At 42.7% G+C, this 20,815-nt stretch overlaps 1 protein-coding gene across 1 annotated transcript in view; it reads left to right on the top strand.

Moving 5' to 3' along the window:
* Nucleotides 1-20,815, top strand: part of LOC124594341 (putative SLC9B1-like protein SLC9B1P1) — a 100,417-nt gene that overhangs the window by 70,488 nt on the left and 9,114 nt on the right. Inside the window, exons 7-9 of the mRNA XM_047132709.1 lie at nucleotides 4,061-4,222; nucleotides 16,755-16,898; nucleotides 16,988-17,089. Coding sequence (XP_046988665.1) covers nucleotides 4,061-4,222; nucleotides 16,755-16,898; nucleotides 16,988-17,089 — 408 coding nt within the window. The remainder of the gene's footprint in view (nucleotides 1-4,060; nucleotides 4,223-16,754; nucleotides 16,899-16,987; nucleotides 17,090-20,815) is intronic.

The following is a 20,815-nucleotide window of genomic DNA, read 5'->3' as shown; positions in this document are numbered from 1 at the left end:
TGATGCTGGAGTTGTCGTCCGATGATGCCCCATACGTACCCAATTGTAGACGGATCTGGTGACCGAGCAGGCCAAAGCGACGTGTCGACATTCGGTAGGGCACGTTAGGTTACAACAGCGGTTTGTGGACGAACGTTATCCTGAATGAGATTTTCACTCTGCAGCGGAGTGTGCGCTGATATGAAACTTCCTGGCACACAGTTTTAATCTGCCAGGAAGTTTCATATCAGCGCACACTCCGCTGCAGAGTGAAAATCTCATTCTGGAAACATCCCCCAGGCTGTGGCTAAGCCATGTCTCCGAAATATCCTTTCTTTCAGGAGTGCTAGTTCTGCAAGGTTCCCAGGAGAGCTTCTGTAAAATTTGGAAGGTAGGAGACAAGGTACTGGCAGAAGTAAAGCTGTGATGATGAGGTGTGAGTCGTGCTTGGGTAGCTTAGATGGTAGAGCACTTTCCCGCGAAAGGAAAAGTTCCCGAGTTCGAGTCTCAGTCCGGCACACAGTTTTAATCTGCCAGAAAGTTTCGAAATTTATCCTCTTGGAAAACACCCCATGGAATGCTGTTTATGAATGGTAGCACAACAGGTCGAATCACCACATTGACGTACAATTTCGCAGTCACTTTCCTTGAAGAATTAGCCTTGTATGAATGTATAGCAGAAACAGCATAAAACTAAAATTAGAAAGATTAGAGCTCACACTGAGGAGACGAGATACTGGCAGAAGTGAAGCTTTGAGGACGGGGCGTGAGTCATGCTTGGGTAGCTCAGATGGTAGAGCACTTGCCCGCAAAAGGCAAAAGTCCCGAGGTCGCGCCTCGGTCCGGCACACAATTTTAATCTGCCTGGAAGTTTCTCACACTGAGACTTATCAATAATCGTTCTTCCCACGTGTGATTCGTAATGAATGGGGATTGAACACGGAGAGTGACAGTGTTACACAATGTGCCCTCTATTACACACCACTAAGTGGCCTGCGGGGTACACATGTAGACGCGAATAAGGTACACAGGATCGAGTGTCATTATACTGTCAACATGCGCTATGGAAGTAGGTGCTATGTGTTTATGACATAATTTGTACTATGTCAGTCGCTTTTTACTAATATTTAATTAGCACAACGTGTTTCGGCAGCATGCTGCCGTCATTACTTACATTACAATTATTTGTGCATTACAATAACCTGAATTATGATGTTCATTTTCTGGGTGCAGGAATGAGGTTATGCATCGAGATATAATTCATACATAAAGATACATTTATTTTAGTGTGCACCATTAGTGGTTCGTAAGTTTTAAATCATTTCATTAGCGTATTTACTTACATTTTTGCTGGAAATTTAGTTGTCTCACAAACAGAGCACAGTATTAAAAACGTCACAGCTTAACACTTTCGTATTCAGATGTTTACATCATTCTAGAGATTTTACAGTTGCTAAGATAGTAAAAATGAAACCTTTACTGTATAGATGACTTTGTGCAGTAGCACGTATTGAAGAATATGATTACTTGGTTAAGATTTTTTAAATAAAATAAGAATTCAATAATGGATAAATTTTTGAAGAAATTTATATTGCTACTTACCAGTTTATCATTTAGAAATCTGTCACCATATACTGTCAACAAATGAAAATTTCTAATTCTTAATGCATATCTGTTTAGTGTTCCTTGTCTGTTTCACGCAATATATGAATATCGTCCATGATATCATTGAATGGATGGCCAGTGTTTTGTGTGTTCATTGTATCTTTTTGGAGGTCTATCCAGTTTGACCTACATAGAGGGCTTTGCATGTACTAAACAGTAGTTTTGTAAACGCCTGACTGTGTGTTTGTCTGTGTGTTTAAGTTGTCTCAGCATGCGTTGCAGTTTGTTATGTGATGTGAAAGCAGCTTTAAAACTGTGCGATCTGAAAATGTTTGCTAGCCTGTGGGAGAGTAGGCACGTGAAAGGTAATTGTTTCTTCTCTTTCGTGTGAGGTTGTCAATAAGTGAGTGACCCAAGCTATTTGCTGCAGCATTTGTTTGGTCAAGCTGAATACATAGAGCTGCACGTGGTTATCCGAATGTATGATACTGGCTCTGTTAACTAATGATCTGTGTGGAGCATGTTTTTATGTCATGGGGTGGCATTATGAGCTGTGTGTGGTTGTATCTTTTTGTTACTGGTTTGTCAGTGAACTTTAAAAGTATGTTCAGGTCTAGGAAGTTACTGCTGTCGCTATTTTCGTATTCAACAACGAATTTTATACTTTTGTTCTGTTTATTGAATTATTTGTGTCATCATGTACCAAGAGTGATGTATCAGCTGCGTAACGTTTACAATAAGTAAGTTTATTCATGGAGGTTGATTTTACTACAAGGGCTTTTTGCTTGAGGTGGTTGACATTTATATTGGCCATTGTACCTGCTGTACTTATACCCACTGCAAGACTTTTACATTGCAAGTAAATTTAATCTTTGAGTGTGAAATAGTTGTGGTTTAGAACTAGTTAAAGAATATGCATGAATTCAACAGTTTCAGTCAGTGGTAGTTTTTTGTGTTTTGAAATGTTTGATTTGATGACTTCGAGTGATTCTGGATGGGTATGTCTGTGTATAGTTTTGTTATGTCACATGGTAGTGATTGGGCTGACTGGAGGATGATGTTTCTAATTTCCTCTGCTAGCTGAAAAATGTTTTTATCGCGTAGTTTTCAGTGTATGTATATGTCTTGGCTAGTATGTTGATAAGTTCGTTTATAATTTTGTAACCTGGAGTTCACAATTGATCATAACAGGGAAAATTCTTCGTGTAGTTTTGGTTGCCATCTTAGCCTTGGTGCCCAAAGATTCATAATTCTTCTCAAGGTCAGATAACAACAGATGTGTGTTTTTCAGCTGTGATGTGACTATTGTCTGTATGCTTTCGCGGGGTCTTTCTATATTTCAGTAAAGACATTTATGATAAAAAAAATCCAGTTGTTTTCTTATATATTCTTCTTCGTTAATTATACACAATGTGTTGTATTTGTTCGTCATAGTAGGTATGGCTTCATGGTCATTAGGTTTTAGTTTATATCTTTGAGTGTTTTCCTGTCCTCTTGCTAGGTATTATAACTTGCATCATGTTTGTGCTGTTTGAGGCTTTCCCGGCGCTGCATCTGTTTGATAGGTTCCAGGGAATTACGCCGGATAATATTGTAACTTTACAATATTATCCGGCGTAATTCCCGAGAACCTTGCATCATGTTTGTTTAGTTCGTTGCTTAAGGCTTTCATGGTCTTCTGGGCTATAAGTGTCTTTCTGGTATTGCTTAACTTTGCTATATCTGAAGCATTTTTTGTTGCAACACTAATCTCTTTTATTATTTTGTATACTTTTGGCGTTGATTTCAGGTTGTAAATTATATTTCTGCCTTTTACTTAGTAAGTTGTTTTCTCTGCTTCTGAATATGATGTCTGTCTATTTGATAAATCATAAAATTTATGTGTGTGTGTGTCGTTATTACTTTTGTTTTAACTGTTTACTTGCTTATTTTTTTATTTGTTGATTTTAAGGCACTGATTACGAGTGATCTTCATTTATTCATTAATTACAGGATTAGTGATTTTGTCTAGAATAGGTAGGAGACGAGGTACTGGCAGAAATAAAGCTATGAGGACGGGGCGTGAGTTGTGCTTGGGTAGCTCAGATGGTAGAGCACTCGGCCGCGAATGGCAAAGGTCGCGAGTTCGAGTCTCGGTCCGGCACGCAGTTTTATTCTGTCAGGAAGTTTCATGTCTAGGGTTTTTATCAAAGCATAGTTGTCGAAGAAATTAGCTAATTCTGTGTGTATGTTCGTAAGTTTGCTATTAAACAGATCATTCTCTTTGTGAACAAGTTTGGCTTCAGTTTCCAGTCGGCACTTTTCAGCTTTTTGTTTCGGGCTGATTTAGAAGTGTTGTTTCTCATATTGATCTCGCTGTATCTGGGAGTGATGCCCAGATGTCCCTTTTCCATGTTGAACTGTAGTTTAGTCATAGTTTTGAGGAGCTTCTCCTTCTCGTTTTTGTAACGCGACTGTCGCGTGCGCCGTGCTGCAGAGGTTCTGCGTGTCGCTGCGCACGTGGCTGCTGCTGGCGGGCGGCCTGGTGTGCGTGCTGGGCTCCGAGGCGGTGGGCTACAACGGCGCGGGACCGCTGGGCGCCACCGTGGCCGGCTTCGTCGCCGCCGCCGGCTGGCGCAGGCACGGCTGGCCCCAGACCGTGAGTCCGCCCTCTCTCAACTTGTCTCTGCTGCCAGCGTACCTGGCAATGCTTTGCAACTATTAAATTTATGGGGGAATTGGATACACGTCCTAATCTCCTTCTGTCCCCTTCCCCCTCTCTCTATCCCTGTCCTCCTCCACCCTCTCTCTGCCTTTGCCCTCCTTTTCGGCTATATCTGTCCATCACCTTCCACCCTCTCCCTTTACATCTCTAACCCACCTCCTCCTCCTCCAACATCTCCCTATTCATATACTCATGTATTTCCTTCCACTTCTCTGCTCATCTTCTCTCTCCCCCCCCCCCCCCCTCCCTCTAACCTTGCTTATTTAGTAATTATTATTATTACAAATGGAACGCTGACTGGAAACAGAAGTAAAAATGAATGGATAAATCGGTTGGAGTCATTACACTACTGGCCATTAAAATTGCTACACCACGAAGATGACGTGCTAAGATGCTAAATTTAACCGACAGGAAGAAGATGCTGTGATATGCAAATGATTAGCTTTTCAGAGCATTCTCACAAGGTTGGCGCCGGTGGCGACACCTACAACGTGCTGACATGAGCAAAATTTCCAAAAGATTTCTCATACACAGACAGCAGTTGACCAGCGTTGCCTGGTGAAACGTTGTTCTGATGCCTCGTGTAACGAGCAGAAATGCGTACCATCACGTTTCTGACTTTGATAAAGGTCGGATTGTAGCCTATCGTGATTGCAGTTTATCGTATCGCGACATTGCTGCTCGCGTTGGTCGAGATCCAATGACTGTTTGCAGAATATGGAATCGGTGGGTTCAGGAGGGTAATACGGAACGCCGTGCTGGATCCCAACGGCCTCGTATCCCTAGCAGTCGAGATGACAGGCATCTTATCCGCATGGCTGTAACGGATCGTGCGGCCACGTCGCGATCCCTGAGTCAACAAATGGGGACGTTTGCAAGACGACAACCTTCTGCACGAACAGTTCGACGACGTTTGCAGCAGCATGTACTATCAGCTCGGAGACCATCGCTGTGGTTACCCTTGACGCTGCATCACAGACAGGAGCGGCTGCGATGGTGTACTCAACGACGAACCTGGGTGCACGAATGGCAAAACGTCATTTTTTCGGATGAATCCAGATTCTGTTTACAGCATCATGATGGTCACATCCGTGTTTGGCGACATCGCGGTGAGCGCCCATTGGAAGCGTGTATTCGTCATCGCCATACTGGCATATCACCCGGCGTGATGGTGTGGGGTGCCAATGGTTACACGTCTCGGTCACCTCTTGTTCGCATTGACGGCACTTTGAACAGTGGACGTTACATTTCAGATGTGTTACGACCCGTGGCTCTACCCTTCATTCCATCCCTGCGGTGATTTCCCTAAATCACTCCACGCAAATGCCGGGATGGTTCCTTTGAAAGGGCACGGCCGACTTCCTTCCCCGTCCTTTTTTAATCCAATCGATCCCTGCGAAACCCTACATTTCAGCAGGATAATGCACGACCGCATGTTGCAGGTCCTGTACAGGCCTTTCTGGATACAGAAAATGTTCGACTGCTGCCCTGGACAGCACATTCTCCAGATATCTCACCAATTGAAAACGTCTGGTCAATGGTGGCCGAGCAACTGGCTCGTCACAATACGCCAGTCACTACTCTTGATGAACTGTGGTATCGTGTTGAAGCTGCATGGGCAGCTGTACCTGTACACGCCGTACAAGCTCTGTTTGACTCAATGCCCAGGCGTATCAAGGCCGTTATTACGGCCAGAGGTGGTTGTTCTGGGTACTAATTTCTCAGGATCTATGCACCCAAATTGCGTGAAAATGTAATCACATGTCAGTTCCAGTATAATATATTTGTCCAATGAATGCCCGTTTATCATCTGCATTTCTTCTTGGTGTAGCAATTTTAATGGCGAGTAGTGTGTGTATTTCCTTCCATTTCTCTGCCCGTCTTCTCCCCCCCCCCCCCCCTCTATCTAACCTTGTTTATTTAGTTATAATTATTATTATTATTACAAACGAAACCTTGACTTGGAACAGAAGTCAAAATGAATGAATAAATCGGTTGGAATAATTAATACACGAGGCATGAGAGAGAGAGATTTTTCAAACTGCTGGATCTGTGAGAACAGTAGTCTTAATATTTCGCGCGGTTTTAATCTACGAATATGAAGGATTATAAAGTTAGCTGTAAACACAGGTTTCCTGTTTACTATTAAAAAAGACTGCGAATAGAAAACAAAACCACACATTTTCACTGCAGAGCTTAGCATGTTCTTTCTCGCAGCCGGTTTAACAAAAACTGTTTATTGTGTAGCGTGCTTCAGTTGATCGAGTTAAGGTTCACCCAACCGAATCCTTCCTTGAATTTGTGTGAATTGGAACAAAACAATTTCAGTAAGATTATGAATTTATTAAAACGAAATAAACTGGTGCTTTAGGCTGTGCTTTGTCTCTGTCAGTCAGCCGGTTGATCGAGAAGGGTTCATCCAACCGAATCTTTCCTTGAATTTGAGTGAATTCGTACAAAAAATTTCAATAAGATCATGAATTTATTCAACTGAAACAAGCTGGAATTCACTCATTTCGTAATAATTTTTTTCGGGTTTTTAATACGTTCATTGAAGCACTTCAAGATTAACATTTTTTGTCTCTTCGTCCCGAGAGAAAACAAATACCGTCGATGGTTTACGGAATCTCGATCACATCACGTACAACTGCCCATGCGGAAATACGGCAATTCAAGGTTTATTCCACATACTTCAAACGATTTTTTTTTTGCGATTTATTAATAGTCACTCGGAATGCTACGCGAATCGGAAACTATAGACGCTTTTCATACAAAAACATCATCCAAATTTCCGACTTTTCCGCTGAATTTTCCAAAAACGTACCAAGCTTCTCTTGAAAATTCCGAAGACAACAACAAAAAGTCAGCCAGATCTATGGTGCAGTTCTCAAGTGATTATCGTTCGTACATACGGCAAGTTTTATTTATTTAGATTTACTTCCCCCGAGGGTGGTTGAGCTGGCCGCTCTTCAACCTGTGAATAAAATATTACGAAATACACAAAAATATATCGACAGGAATAAAAACGATTATCTTAATTTTGATGTGATTGGTGACGTATATCGTCTTGAAACTTCCTGAGAACAGTTTCTAAATGGTTCAAATGGCTCTGAGCACTATGGGACTTAACATCTGAGGTCATCAGTCCCATAGAACTAAGAACTACTTAAACCTAACTAACCTAAGGACATCACACACATCCATGCCTGAGGCAGGATTCGAACCTGCGACCGTAGTGGTATCGCGGTTCCAGACTGAAGCGCCTAGAACCGCTCGGCCACTACGACCGGCGAACAGTTTCTGGGTGAAGGGTTTGGACGTATATCGGATTGGAGAGGAAGTGGCATGAGAAAGGATTTAGGACAGTAGTGTAGCGGTTGCTTAACAATTACAGAGACGCGGCTGATAGATTTCGTACGTCATCAAATAACTTGTACATCTTTTTGCTTACCGTTCGCTGATTCCATGTCGCCTATTTTGCGTCGAACTTCTTCTCCTGAAATTGTCTACAGCATATACTACCCTAAATTAATCAAATTATCTAATCTGGAGAGTAAAATGGTATTGTTTTCTGTACCGAACATTTATGTATTTACTCCGCCATGCTGCAGGTTTACGGGCAACGGCCTTGCCGCACTGGATATGGCGGTTGCCGTCGGGTCACCGAAGTTAAACACAGTCGGGCATGGCCGGCACTTGGATAGGTTGCGTTGAACGAAAGGACCGAGGAACGAATTCCAAGGAACGATCGGTTCATGGTTCACTTTGGTCGCGGCGGTCTACTTATAGCTCCCGGGAACGAGGAACGATAGTTTCATAGTTCACTAGTTCACTTCGGTCCCGGCGGTCACTTCGGCAGTTCTCGTTCCAGCCTCGGTCGCGTGCTCGTCTCAGTCTCGGTCTCCCTCGGCCGCACTCGTCGTTCTTCGCATGACCACCTGTCTCAGATCCTCTGCCGACTGCTCCTGGTCATTTCAGTATCCAGTTGTCTGTTCGTTTCGTTGACTGCGCTCGCCTATTTTAAATGTGTTCCAAACTGTTCTTGCATTTGGCTCTGGCTATTCAGCGTCCACGACCGGTAATCAAAAAGTATTTTATAGTTACGTAGATTACATAAAAATTACGTTGTATGTAATAGGTACGTCTTTTCAGGTAACAAAAGGCCATATCAGCTCACTTCATTATATCGATGAACAGCATAAGACATACTTATAACAAGGCAAGTTTTTTTTTTTTTTTGTTATTCATATATTTTTTGGTATCATCGACTTGATTTAGCAGCTAACTTTCAATAATTTGCTTAATTTTTAGTGTAAGAAAATTCATATAAAACGATTTTTGGCTATCTTTCATATACAAAACATTACATTTAGGAAGGCTCTAATTATTCTTAAGTTTGGTTGTTTCCAATTTGCATTACCTGCTAGTTTGGTTTCTTTGGGAAAAAAATTGGGTTGTGGGTCATTTCGGCTCAGTAGGAAAAGCGGTGCCTCTCCATTTGAAAAGACATAGATTGCCATAAAATCATATTTACTTATTATCTCAAAAACATTTGTTCAGAAGGAGCTTTCAAACCGAAAACTTTACTACTGTGAACTTAATTATTATTATTATTGCTGCATTAACGTTAATAATGCAACATAAAAACCTAATTTTTACCAAGCGTGTGACGCAAGTGTGAGAAAACCACATTTTATTTCATGCTTCCATGAAGTCTCTACTTCGCCTACGAACTCAGAGACAACGTGAAGTATATATAGGGTGTAAACGATTATTGTTTACAACGTAGCATAGCTATGTAGTAGAAGTCGAAACGAAGAATTTTATACAAAACACTTGTGGTCTATTATGTTGGGAAACAGGCACCAACAGGTTTACAAGACTACATGAGCTATAGCCCATGCGCGTCGCGTGAGATTTTCATGTTCTCTTCTCCAGCTCTCTACACATCGTCATCGATTGTTTCGCAATTGTTGCTTGCATTAGCTTGTTATTTCTTCACTGCCTAATTATTACGTGTTTGTCTGTTTGTTGTATCTTCTCGTAACGGGCAACATATCGTCCGTCATTGGCGAGCGGTCTGTACTCGGGGCCGGTTTTCCGTGCGCCACCCTATATTATTTCCCTTCGATCAGCCACACAAGGCTACGGTTGGCTAAACGACAGGTTCTGCAGAATCACAGAAATTACTTCTAAAAGTGCGTAAGAATTCTGTAATGAATAAAAACTCTATACTCCAGGGGGAGGCAAGTGCCCCCTTTTGGTGCTCTCCATCCTTCAATCACCTACACTACTAGTTTTCAGTTTTTCATAAGAACCATATATCAAGCACAAAAGAACGGTGAACGAGTAAAAATGTACGGTTCCCAAAAAAGAACGATTAGCAATGAACTAGTTCCCAAGGATGAACGAGTTTGGCCATCTCTAGTGACCATCCGGGGCGCCAGGCGCTGCTGCCATTTTTCGGGGTGCACCCAGCGTCATGGTACCAATTGAGGACGAATAGTAGGGGCTCTGGTCAAAGAAAACCATCATAACGACCGGGAGAGCGGTGTGCTGACCACACGCCCTCCCATCCGCATCCTCAGCTGCGAATGACACGGCGGTCGGATGGTCCCTATGAGCCACTTGTGGCCTGACGACGGAGTGCTTTGAGCTTTTGTGTGGGTGTACAGTATTAACGCCGAAACTGCCTCTCAGTATGAATTGCTGTAACGATCTCATCTCTCCTATATCTGTTTATAAAACTTCTCAAAAATGAAGCTGACATTCTTACAATAACAAGCGCGACCACCGTTCACTACAGAATACGCGCGTCGTTCCCTGTCATACAACGTACAGAGCGAGGACAAAGATATTGTTGTTGTTGTGGTCTTCAGTCCTGAGACTGGTTTAATGCAGCTCTCCATGCTACTCTATCCTGTGCAAGCTTCTTCATCTCCCAGTACGTACTGCAGCCTACATTCTTCTGTATCTGTTTAGTGTATTCATCTCTTGGGCTCCCTCTACGATTTTTACCCTCCACACTGCCCTCCAATACTAAATTGGTGATCCCTCGATGCTACAGAACATGTCCTACCAACCGATCCCTTCTTCTAGTCAAGTTGTGCCACAAACTTCTCTTCTCCCCAATCCTATTCAATACCTCCTCATTAGTTATATGATCTACCCATCTAATCTTCAGCTTTCTTCTGTAGCGCCACATTTCGAAAGCTTCTATTCTCTTCTTGTCCAAACTAGTTATCATCCATGTTTCACTTCCATACATGGCTACACTCCATACGAATACTTTCAGAAATGACTTCCTGACACTTAAATCAATACTGGATGTTAACAAATTTCTCTTCTTCAGAAACGCTTTCCTTGCCATTGCCAGTCTACATTTTATATCCTCTCTACTTCGACCATCATCAGTTTTTTGCTCCCCAAATAGCAAAACTCCTTTACTACTTTAAGTGTCTCATTTCCTAATGTAATTCCCTCAGCATCACCCGACTTAATTCGACTAAAGGCAAACCTACGTTTCTAGCATTTGTAGACTTAGAGAAAGCTTTTGACAATGTTGACTGGAATAACCTCTTTCAAATTCTGAAGGTGGCAGGGGTAAAATACAGGGAGCAAAAGGCTATTTACAATTTGTACAGAAACCAGATGGCAGTTATAAGAGTCGATGGACATGAAAGGGAAGCAGTGGTTGGGAAGGGAGTGAGACAGGGTTGTAGCCTCTCTCCGATGCTATTCAATCTGTATATTGAGCAAGCAGTGAAGGAAACAAAAGAAAAATTCGGAGTCGGTATTAAAATACATGGAGAAGAAATAAAAACTTTGAGGTCCGCGGATGACATTGTAATTCTGTCAGAGACAGCAAAGGACCTGGAAGGGCAGTTGAACGGAATGGAAAGTATCTTGAAAGGAGGATATAAGATGAACATCAACAAAAGCAAAACGAGAATAATGGAATGTAGAAACACCAAAAACACACCATACTATCATGCCTAATAAGTTGTAGCAAAACCGTTAGCATTCAAAACAGCTTCCAGTCGTCGCGGAATGAGTAAATAGAGGTCCTGTATGGTTTTCAAGGCAATCTCATATGAGGGCGTCCTGGAACTTAATGCCCCTGAATTTTTTATGTGGAAACTCGTAAAGCTTTTTAAACAAAATTAAGGTCATTAACATCCTACATTTTTATTCTTCATGTCTACATATTTATTTCTCAACATAGTCATGCAGGTGACGAACGCATCCCTGCCAACGAGAGACCAGTTTGTTGATATCGTCAGTGTAGAATGTTTATCTTTGTTGACGGAGCCAAAAACACACCTCTCCTTCCATCGCTTCATGAGAACGAAGTCCTCGAAGATGTTCTTTGACTTTTGGAAACAGATGAAAATCGGATGGGGCCATGTCGGGACTGTACGGAAGATGATCGATGACAGTGTACCCAGAGCGTCGGACTGTTATAAACGCCGCAACGCTGATGTGTGGGCTGGCATTGTCATGCTAAAAGAAACGGTGCTCCACGAACCCTTTCAATACGAAAGTAGATTACACCCCACTGTTTCACACGCACCAACATACCTATGGTACCCACGGCCATGTTACACGCTACAGATAGGAGCCCTCTAGCGGCAGAGGGCTGCAAATGAGTAAACATGTTGAATGAAGATGTAGAATGTTAATCCTAGAAAATCCAGGATGGAATGTAACAATATTGTGGAAAGGAAAGTTGCTACCCACCATATAGCGGAGATGCTGAGTCGGGATAGACACAACAAAAAGACTGTCACAAATACAGCTTTCGGCCAGTAAGGCCTTCGTCAAAATTAGACGACAAACACACACATACACACTCACGCAAACGCAACTCACACACACATGACTCATGTGTATGTGAGTTGCACTCACTGTTCTGACCACGGCTGACATTTTGAGCAATGACTTCGTTTCGACATGTCTTCTTAACCATATCTTTTCATATCGTGCACTGTGTATCCGACAGAGAAAACGCAAGTGTTTTGTCCCACACGCGTCACTGTGAGATCTGAAGATGTTTGTCTAGAATGTGTGAAACAAGGATGATAAACAGTTGCGACAAAAAGAGAATAGAATCTTTTGAAATGTAGTGCTACAGGAGAACGCTGGAAATTGGATGGGTATATTAGATAAATAATGAGGATATAATGAACGGAAACTAAATTTATGGCACATCTTGACTAAAGAGTGGGAACGCCAGTATGACGTAATCTGATGCATCAAAGAACAGTTAATTTGATAGGGAGGGAGGTGTTTTTTGCGCCGTCTGCATTCGAGCTAGTTTGACGTGGACCACAATGAACTGCTCTCTTGCACCAACCTCTTCATCCCAGAATATCATTTGCACCCTACGCTTTTAATTATTCGTTGGATGTATTGCAATGTCTTTCTTCCCCCTACAGCTTTCATCCTCTACAGTTCCCCCTAGTACCATGCAAGTTATCACCTGATACCTTAACACACATTCTGCAACCCTGTCCTTTTTTTTGTCGGTGTGCTTCACATGTCCTATCTTCACCAATTCTGCGGAGAACCTCCTCATTCCTTATCTTATCAGTGCACCTAACTTTCAGCATCTTTCTATAGCACTACATCTCAAATCCTCTTCAGTGATCTTCTTTTCCGTTTTTCCCTCAACCCAAGATCCCCTGCCATACAATGCTGTACTTCAAACGAACACTCTCAAAAATTGTTTCCTCATATTTAGGGGTATGTTTAATATCAGAAGGCTTCCTTTAGTCTCGGCTGTCCTGTTTGCTTGTGATAATCTGCTTTTTGTGTCGTCCACGCTTCGTCCGTCTTATGTTACTTCGCTTCCGAGCAGAGTTCCTTAACTTCTTCTATTTCGTAGTCACCAATTTTGATGTTAAGTTTATCGCTAATCTCACTTGCTCTATTCCTCATTACTTCTTCACTTTACTCTCCAGCCTCAGTGTGTGCATATTAGACTGTTCATTTCCACTCATGATGTCCTGCAATGTTTCTTCACTTTCACTGAGGACAGTGATTTCATCTGCGACTCTCATCATTGATATTTTTTCAGCCTGAATTTCAGCCTCACTCATGAAACTTCCCTTTATTTCCATCATCGCTTCTTCGATGAACAAAGTGAAGCGTAGGATCCAAAGAATACGTCCCTATGTTACACGCTTTATACCCTTTTTAATCCGAGCACGTCGTTCTACCTGTTCCATTCTTGTTTTTACCTCTTCGTTCTAGTTGAGATTGTATATTACCCGTGTTTCCTTACAGTTTATCCCTATTTTTCAGAATTTTCTGCACAGATTAATTTTTCGTGGTTCTCTAAACCGACAAAGGAAGTATCGGTAAATTCCATTGGAAAAGACCACTAATTTCTTACACTCTTCTTGTGTATCCGAGTTTATATTCTGTTTCCTATGATCTAACTTCTTTCCATCATTCTTTTTACTTAGCAAACGTGTATAGGAGATGTTAATGTGTAATTCTTAATGTTTACTTATTAGTTAAGTTTTATTAATGATATATCTGAGAATTACGTCTGGAGCACAACATCACACGGAAATGAGAAGCAGGAAAACCGGAAAATAACGAAATCGATGTGTTTGAAACGTGTTATTACAGAATCACGCAGAAAATTAAGTTATTTGACAAGATGAGAAATGTAAAGTCTTTTCAGAATCAGAGAGAAAGGAGATACATGGAGAGACATGAACTACAAGGAGGTACAGATTGATAGGACATCTTCTATGAGACTAAATGGTGGTGTGAAGGGGAAAAAATCTAGAAGATAGAGATTTGAATAGAGACAAGAAATAAATGAGGACGTTTGGAGGGAGTTTGGAAGAGGAGAAGAAATAATCGTGGTGGACGGCATCAAATAAGCCAGAAGAATAACGACACAAAATTACAATTAAAAAAAACAAAAAGAGAACACAATGTTTTCGTACGTTCGACAGTTATTTGTTCCATTGTATCTAACAAACCGCAGTGCAGGTGAAGATACCGTAACTAAGTTTTTCTTTTCAGTGAGATCTTTTGTGCATAATAAACTGAGGTGACAAAAGTCGTGCCGGCCGGGGTGGCCGAGCGGTTCTAGGCGCTACAGTCTCGAACCGCGCGACCGCTACGGTCGTAGGTTCGAATCCTACCTCGAGCATGGATGTGTGTGATGTCCTTAGGTTAGTTAGGTTTAAGTAGTTCTAAGTTCTAAGGGACTAATGACCTCAGAAGTTAAGTCCCATAGTGCTCAGAGCCATTTGATTTGAACAAAAGTCGTGGGATATCTCCTAATATTGTGTGAGGTCTCCCTTCGTCCGCCACAGTACAGCAACTCAACGTGGAATGGACTCAACAAGTCGTTGGAAGCCCCTGCAGAAATATTGTACCATGCTGTGTCTATAACCTTCCATAGTTGCAGAATTGTTGCTTGTGCAGGAGTTTGGGCACGAGCTGACCTCTCGATATGTCCCTTAAATGTTCGATGGGGTTTATGTTGAGCAATCTCGCTGACCGAATCATTCGCTGCTCGAATTGCACGGAATGTTCCTCAAACCAATTGCGAACAGTTGTGGCCTGGTGACATGTTTGGGAACATGAAGTCCATCAATGGCTGCAAATGGTCTCCAAGTAGATCTGCAGCGGATAGGCACTTGGTGCAGGGAGTGGCAACTGACCCTTAAAATAGACAAATGTAATGTATTGCGAATACATAGAAAGAAGGATCATTTATTGTGTGATTATATGATAGCGGAGCAAACACTGGTAGCAGTTACTTCTGTAAAATATCTGGGAGTATGCGTACGGAACGATTTGAAGTGGAATGATCATATAAAAATAATTGTTGGTAAGGCAGGTGCCAGGTTGAGATTCATCGGAAGAGTCCTTAGAAAATGTAGTCCATCGACAAAGGAGGTGGCTTACAAGACGCTCGTTCGGCCTATACTTGAGTATTGCTCATCAGTGTGGGATCCGTACCAGGTCAGGTTGACAGAGGAGATAGAGAAGATCCAAAGAAGAGCGGCGCGTTTCGTCACAGGGTTATTTGGTAAGCGTGATAGCGTTACGGAGATGTTTAGCAAACTCAAGTGGCAGACTCTTCAAGAGAGGCGCTCTGCATCGCGGTGTAGCTTGCTGTCCAGGCTTAGAGAGGATGCGTTTCTGGATGAGGTATCGAATATATTGCTTCCCCCTACTTATACCTCCCGAGGAGATCACGAATGTAAAATTAGAGAGATTCGAGCGCGCACGGAGGCTTTCCAGCAGTTGTTCTTCCCGCGAGTGGAACAGGAAAGGGAGGTAATGACAGTGGCACGTAAAGTGCCCTCCGCCACACACCGTTGAATGGCTTGCGGAGTATAAATGTAGATGTAGATGTAGCTGAACATACCATTTCCAGTCAATGATCGCTTCAGTTGGACCAGAGAACCCGGTCTACACCGTTATGGAGCCACTACCAGCTTGCAGAGCGCCTTGTTGGAATTTGGGTCCATGGGTTCGTGGGGTCTGCGCCAAGCTAGAACCCTACCATCAGCTCTTTCCAATAGAAATCGGAACTTATCTGATCAGGCCACAGTTTTCTAGTAGGATAGAGTCCAGCCGATATAGTTACGAGACCAGGAAAGGAGCTGCAGGCGATGTCGTGTTGTTAGCAAATGCACTCAGTCATAGGCTAGCATAAGCCGTGAACGTCAAACTTCGCCGCACAGTCCTAACGGATACGTTCCTCGTACGTCCCACGTTGGTTTCTTCAGTTGTGTTACACTTAGTTGCTTGTCTCTTACCACTGACAACTCCACGAAAACGCCGCTGAACTCGATCGTTAAAGTAAAGGCCGTCGGTCACTGCATTGTCCCTGGTGAGAGGTAATGCCTGAAATTTGGCATTCTTGGCACACTCTTGACACTGTGGCTCTTGGAGTATTGAATTCCCAAACGATTTTCGAAATGGATTGTCCTATGCATCTAGCTCCAACTACCATTCTGCGTTCAAAGTCTGTTAATTCCCGGCGTACCACCATAGTGACGTAGGAAACCTTTTCACATGAACCATATGAGTACAAATACAAACAACAGCTTCGCCAATGCACTGCCCTTTTATACCTTGTGTATTCGATAGTACTGCAATCTGTATATGTGCGCCGGCCTGGGTGGCCGAGCGGTTCTAGGCGCTACAGTCTGGAACCGCGCGACTGCTACGGTCGCAGGTTCGAATCATGCCTCGGGCATGGATGTCTGTGATGTCCTTAGGTTAGTTAGGTTTAAGTAGTTCTAAGTTCTAGGGGGCTGATGACCTCAGAAGTTAAGTCCCATAGTGCTCAGAGCCATTTTATATATGTGCATATCGCTAACGTATGGTTCGTGACACCTCAGTGTAGCTGCTGCAAACGCTTGGACATCCCGCTGTAGCGTTCCTTGAATCGGTGAATGACATGGATTTTATTCCATTGCAGAGCCCTGTGTCACAGTCCTTCAAAACGATCTGGGCATTCTTCCAACCAGCGCTGTTTGGCCTCATTGGTGCGGAGATCAACCTCTTTGAGCTGGAAGGGGATCGTGTCGGACTCGCCATAGCGTGTTTGGCTATTGCCCTCACGGTAAAGTGGAAGTCTATTGAGCAGTAATGTGCTGAGCTCGTGTTCTGTAAACTCCGGTCGGTCAACATCGATTTGCTTTTTTGTTTCAGTGCCGAATCATCATTTCCGTCGTCATTGCTTTCGGCGCTGGCTTCAATGTGAAGGAGAAAACGTTTCTAGCGTTTGCATGGTTGCCGAAGGCTACTGTTCAGGTATTAATCAGAAATAGTATAATATTGGCCTTATAGTAAGCTACCATGACATACATGCGGCATCCCTAAATTTAAAAAATGAAAAAAACATCGCGCGAAAATAAGTCGCACACTGATTCAGAGGAGAGTACCAGAAATTTACTTGTCTTTCGTGTAAAGCTTTGGTGTGTACCGTAAACATTTGCTCTATCATAAACATGTATTACACGTTGGCACCTGACGTATAGGAATCATATTTTGTCATATTCACTTTTATCGCTATCAGGACCGGCATTCACTGTACTGATATCACTCTTACTTCTATCATTTTCTTCATTCTCGTCCCTAGTATACCATACTCGCTGCTATTCGGCGCATTCGATATGCAGCATTTCATGAACCCCTTGATAATGGACTCAGATTATCTGGAGGTCTACCAAAGAAGAATCCGTTCGCACAGAAAAATAACGATGGCTTCTTAATTTTACCAGGCGGTGTAATGGCATGGTCTTCTTCCAGGAGCCAATCTGAATACATTTCTCGGTGGCTGTACTTGAACGGCTTACTTTCGACCTCGTCTGGCGCCTGCAGTCATTTCTCTGGTATTACGACAAGGTCTGTCTTTTGTGCAGCAAGTTTATTTTTCACTTCAGCAGTTGGATGTCCCTTTAAAGCAGTCAAAATTAACATGGCTGTGTTAGAAATCAGTGCCCCAGGTTTGCGATTCCAAATAGTAAACAGCCAATCAACTATTAGTTACGTCGTCATCCAGCACTTTGCTTGGCATGAAATCACTGAGCCCTTAGGAAAGTTTACTTTGGTCATAGTTTTTCTCTTCAGAATGACGAAAGGGGGTAGCATTCTCCCATAGGCTGCAACAGCCAACAGTGGCAAGTCCACACTTTCTTCCGGCCTCATTGTTGGTTGTGGTTTTGGTACAACACACAGAATAAGCCTGAGGCTTGCATTATTGGCTGTGGTTTTGGTACAACACACAATTCTAAGTCTAAATCTTGGATTGTTGGCTGTGGTTTTGGTACTACACACAATTCTAAGTCTGACGCTTGCGTCGTAACCGCACCGAGTTCCTTGGCTACATGATGCTTTTCGCTCTAAATGGTGGCTGAAATCGGCATAAATCAAACGTTCTTACCAGCCAGCTGAAATTGAATTATAATCTAACGAAACAATATTGCTAGACCTACACAATGTTAACGCCAATAAAATATCATAAAGTTTTCACGATTGTGTAACAAAATGCGTTGCTTCCAGTTTCGGCTACAGACACTAGATGTATTGTTGCAAAGCCACGCCCTAACTTCTCGAAGGTGAAATCTGGATAAAAAGTGCGGCTTATTTTCGGCCCAGTAAAGTAATACTACATTTCGTTCTTTTTAAAGGTCTACATATGCTGTAATAGCAACTGCTTGAAACAAACTGAATATTAATCAAGTTTTTGCACTCATCAGAAGTTCTGTGTCGCATACCATAAGAGTTCGTTTTACAGCTTCTGCAAAATGTCACTGTGGTTTCTTCTGTATATTATGGCAAGTACCAGTTTAGAATTGTGAAATACGCAGGTGATTGTGCAATAGTCCTTACCTGCTTGCTCTTTGTTCTACAGGGTTACTGTAACGCTTTCCTGCAATCCTAGCGGTACTTTTGATGTGTCATACTTCATCGTTTAAGTGCTCCTTATTTAAGAGTTTCAAACCGTTCAACCAGTTCACATAATGAGCTACCCGAGCCTTTTGCCTTTTTAAATGTGAGTGGGCGGACACTTCAACCTAAAAAAAAAAGTTAATCACTTGCTCTTTTGCAGTTAACGCAAACCGGATAGTAGCTGATCCACTACTCATATTCTGGTGCTCCCCTGATAAACGTACTGGCTTCCCCAGAACCTGTCGAGACTTTTGGACCAATCCTGACATTGTACTTCCAAGGGTGTGTCTTCGAAAGTAACCTCATAGCCGAATTCATCCCTTTTCAACCAAATGGCACCTGTAACGTCCCTAACAGTTATTCCTGCAACATCACACCAAAAGAGCATAAGGACACACAATCATTAACTACCTTAATCCTACCACTGATGGCACACGAACACAATTCACAACCACCCTCTGCTACCACTGTGAGGCGCTTTTAAACTTGCCCCAAGAGAATCAGGCTATGTTACAATAAGGGGGTACAAATGAATATAAAATCTAACAACACAGTAGTCCCTGTGAGTTGATTCATGTTACACACAAGGGCATGAACTGAGATACACAAATAACAATGCACAGTGAAAACATAAAAGATACTCCGTACCCGAAGTCATCTCAAAACCAAATTCCAAAGATACCCGACCAAAGCCAACACCCTACTTAATTCTAAAGAGACAAAAGAGGATAGATAAATTCTCAGTGGAACCAACGCTCTACACATTCCGCAGCACACAGAATATCAGAAAGGTAAAGCAATAAAATCCCTTGGCACATTTCCTTCAGCTAGTACTCTTTCAATTGAATAACACTAGACCCAACAGCGGCCGCCTTGTTTTTCAGCTCGAAATCAATAGGCAGCTCAAATAGGCCAGCCCTGCCTCGTTCGTGTGCACTACAGCCAGCACTTACTCCTCTAACTGTAGTGCCGGAGCAACCAGCACTTCACTCCTGGCTTCACTGCATTCCCTCGGTTTGCTAAGCCCAGCATCGCCCTCTGGTCCTGCCGGAACAATGAACGTTGTTGACAGCAAGCGCCTATCAGCCTTGGCTGTCCATCTGACAGGATACCTCGCTGCTCCATCACATGTTTCTCGCTTCGTCTCTCCAGAAGGCAGTCCTCGACCTCCAAGCTGCTAGATGTGTTCCATTCGCTGGCCGATTCCCTTCTGCCTCCACTCCACCTGTTACCAACCGGTGGCTGCCTTGTTTGGCTCTGCTCGCAACATCTCACATGTTTAGCAGCCACATCCAACTGAACACTCACCGCCAGCGGCGGGAAAGACAAATGTGCTTCACTTCACGGCACAGTTTTGAACACCAAAACATCAGAGCAGTTCCTAATTTCTAAATCTTCAGATAATTTTGGTAAATCTGAAAATACTGATGAGTTGTCTGAGCTCGTTTACCGTTTTTTAACCCTTTGTACAGTAATTTTATTTCTTCCACATTAGTCTCTGTACATCCTTTTGGTAAGTTTCTAGACAGCTCTTCCCGATCGTTTAGATTTTCAGTATATCTGCGTCATCTGCATCTTCATGTCTTATCTCTCATCCAACAGTAATCTGGTGCCGTTTGTGAACAGTCCGTCTTCTTAACGCGGGTCCCATGAGTGCTTTGTAGGTTACCGTCTTTATGTTATACTGGTACAGAATTTTGCTTAATATTATTTTCAGTGATGACAGTCTTGCCCGATGCAGTATCGTCTGTCTCTCTCAGACAGTCAGATTTTCCTTTGTTTTATGATTTCATTTCCAAGCGACATGCACACTGCCAGACAAAAAAGTGAAGCACCCAGAACACACGGTTCGATTGCGTAGCTTTTCACACGTACACGCCTTCAGTGGGATGTAAATGCTTCGCAGTTTCTTGAAATAGGTAAAATGGCCACTACAATGCGTTCGGTACCGTTCACATGTAGTTTTGTTACCACGCCTGATAGGGTATACGGTGCAGGGTGGGAAGAATAAAAGTTGCCAAGAGAACAGGGTTCCAGGGTACAAAGGAAACACAGCAGAGGAAAGGAGATATAGTACTAATCTGA

Source organism: Schistocerca americana, chromosome 2, assembly GCF_021461395.2.
Source record: "Schistocerca americana isolate TAMUIC-IGC-003095 chromosome 2, iqSchAmer2.1, whole genome shotgun sequence".
In the NCBI taxonomy this organism is placed as follows: domain Eukaryota; kingdom Metazoa; phylum Arthropoda; class Insecta; order Orthoptera; family Acrididae; genus Schistocerca; species Schistocerca americana.
This window is presented reverse-complemented; position numbering and strand designations above follow the sequence as displayed.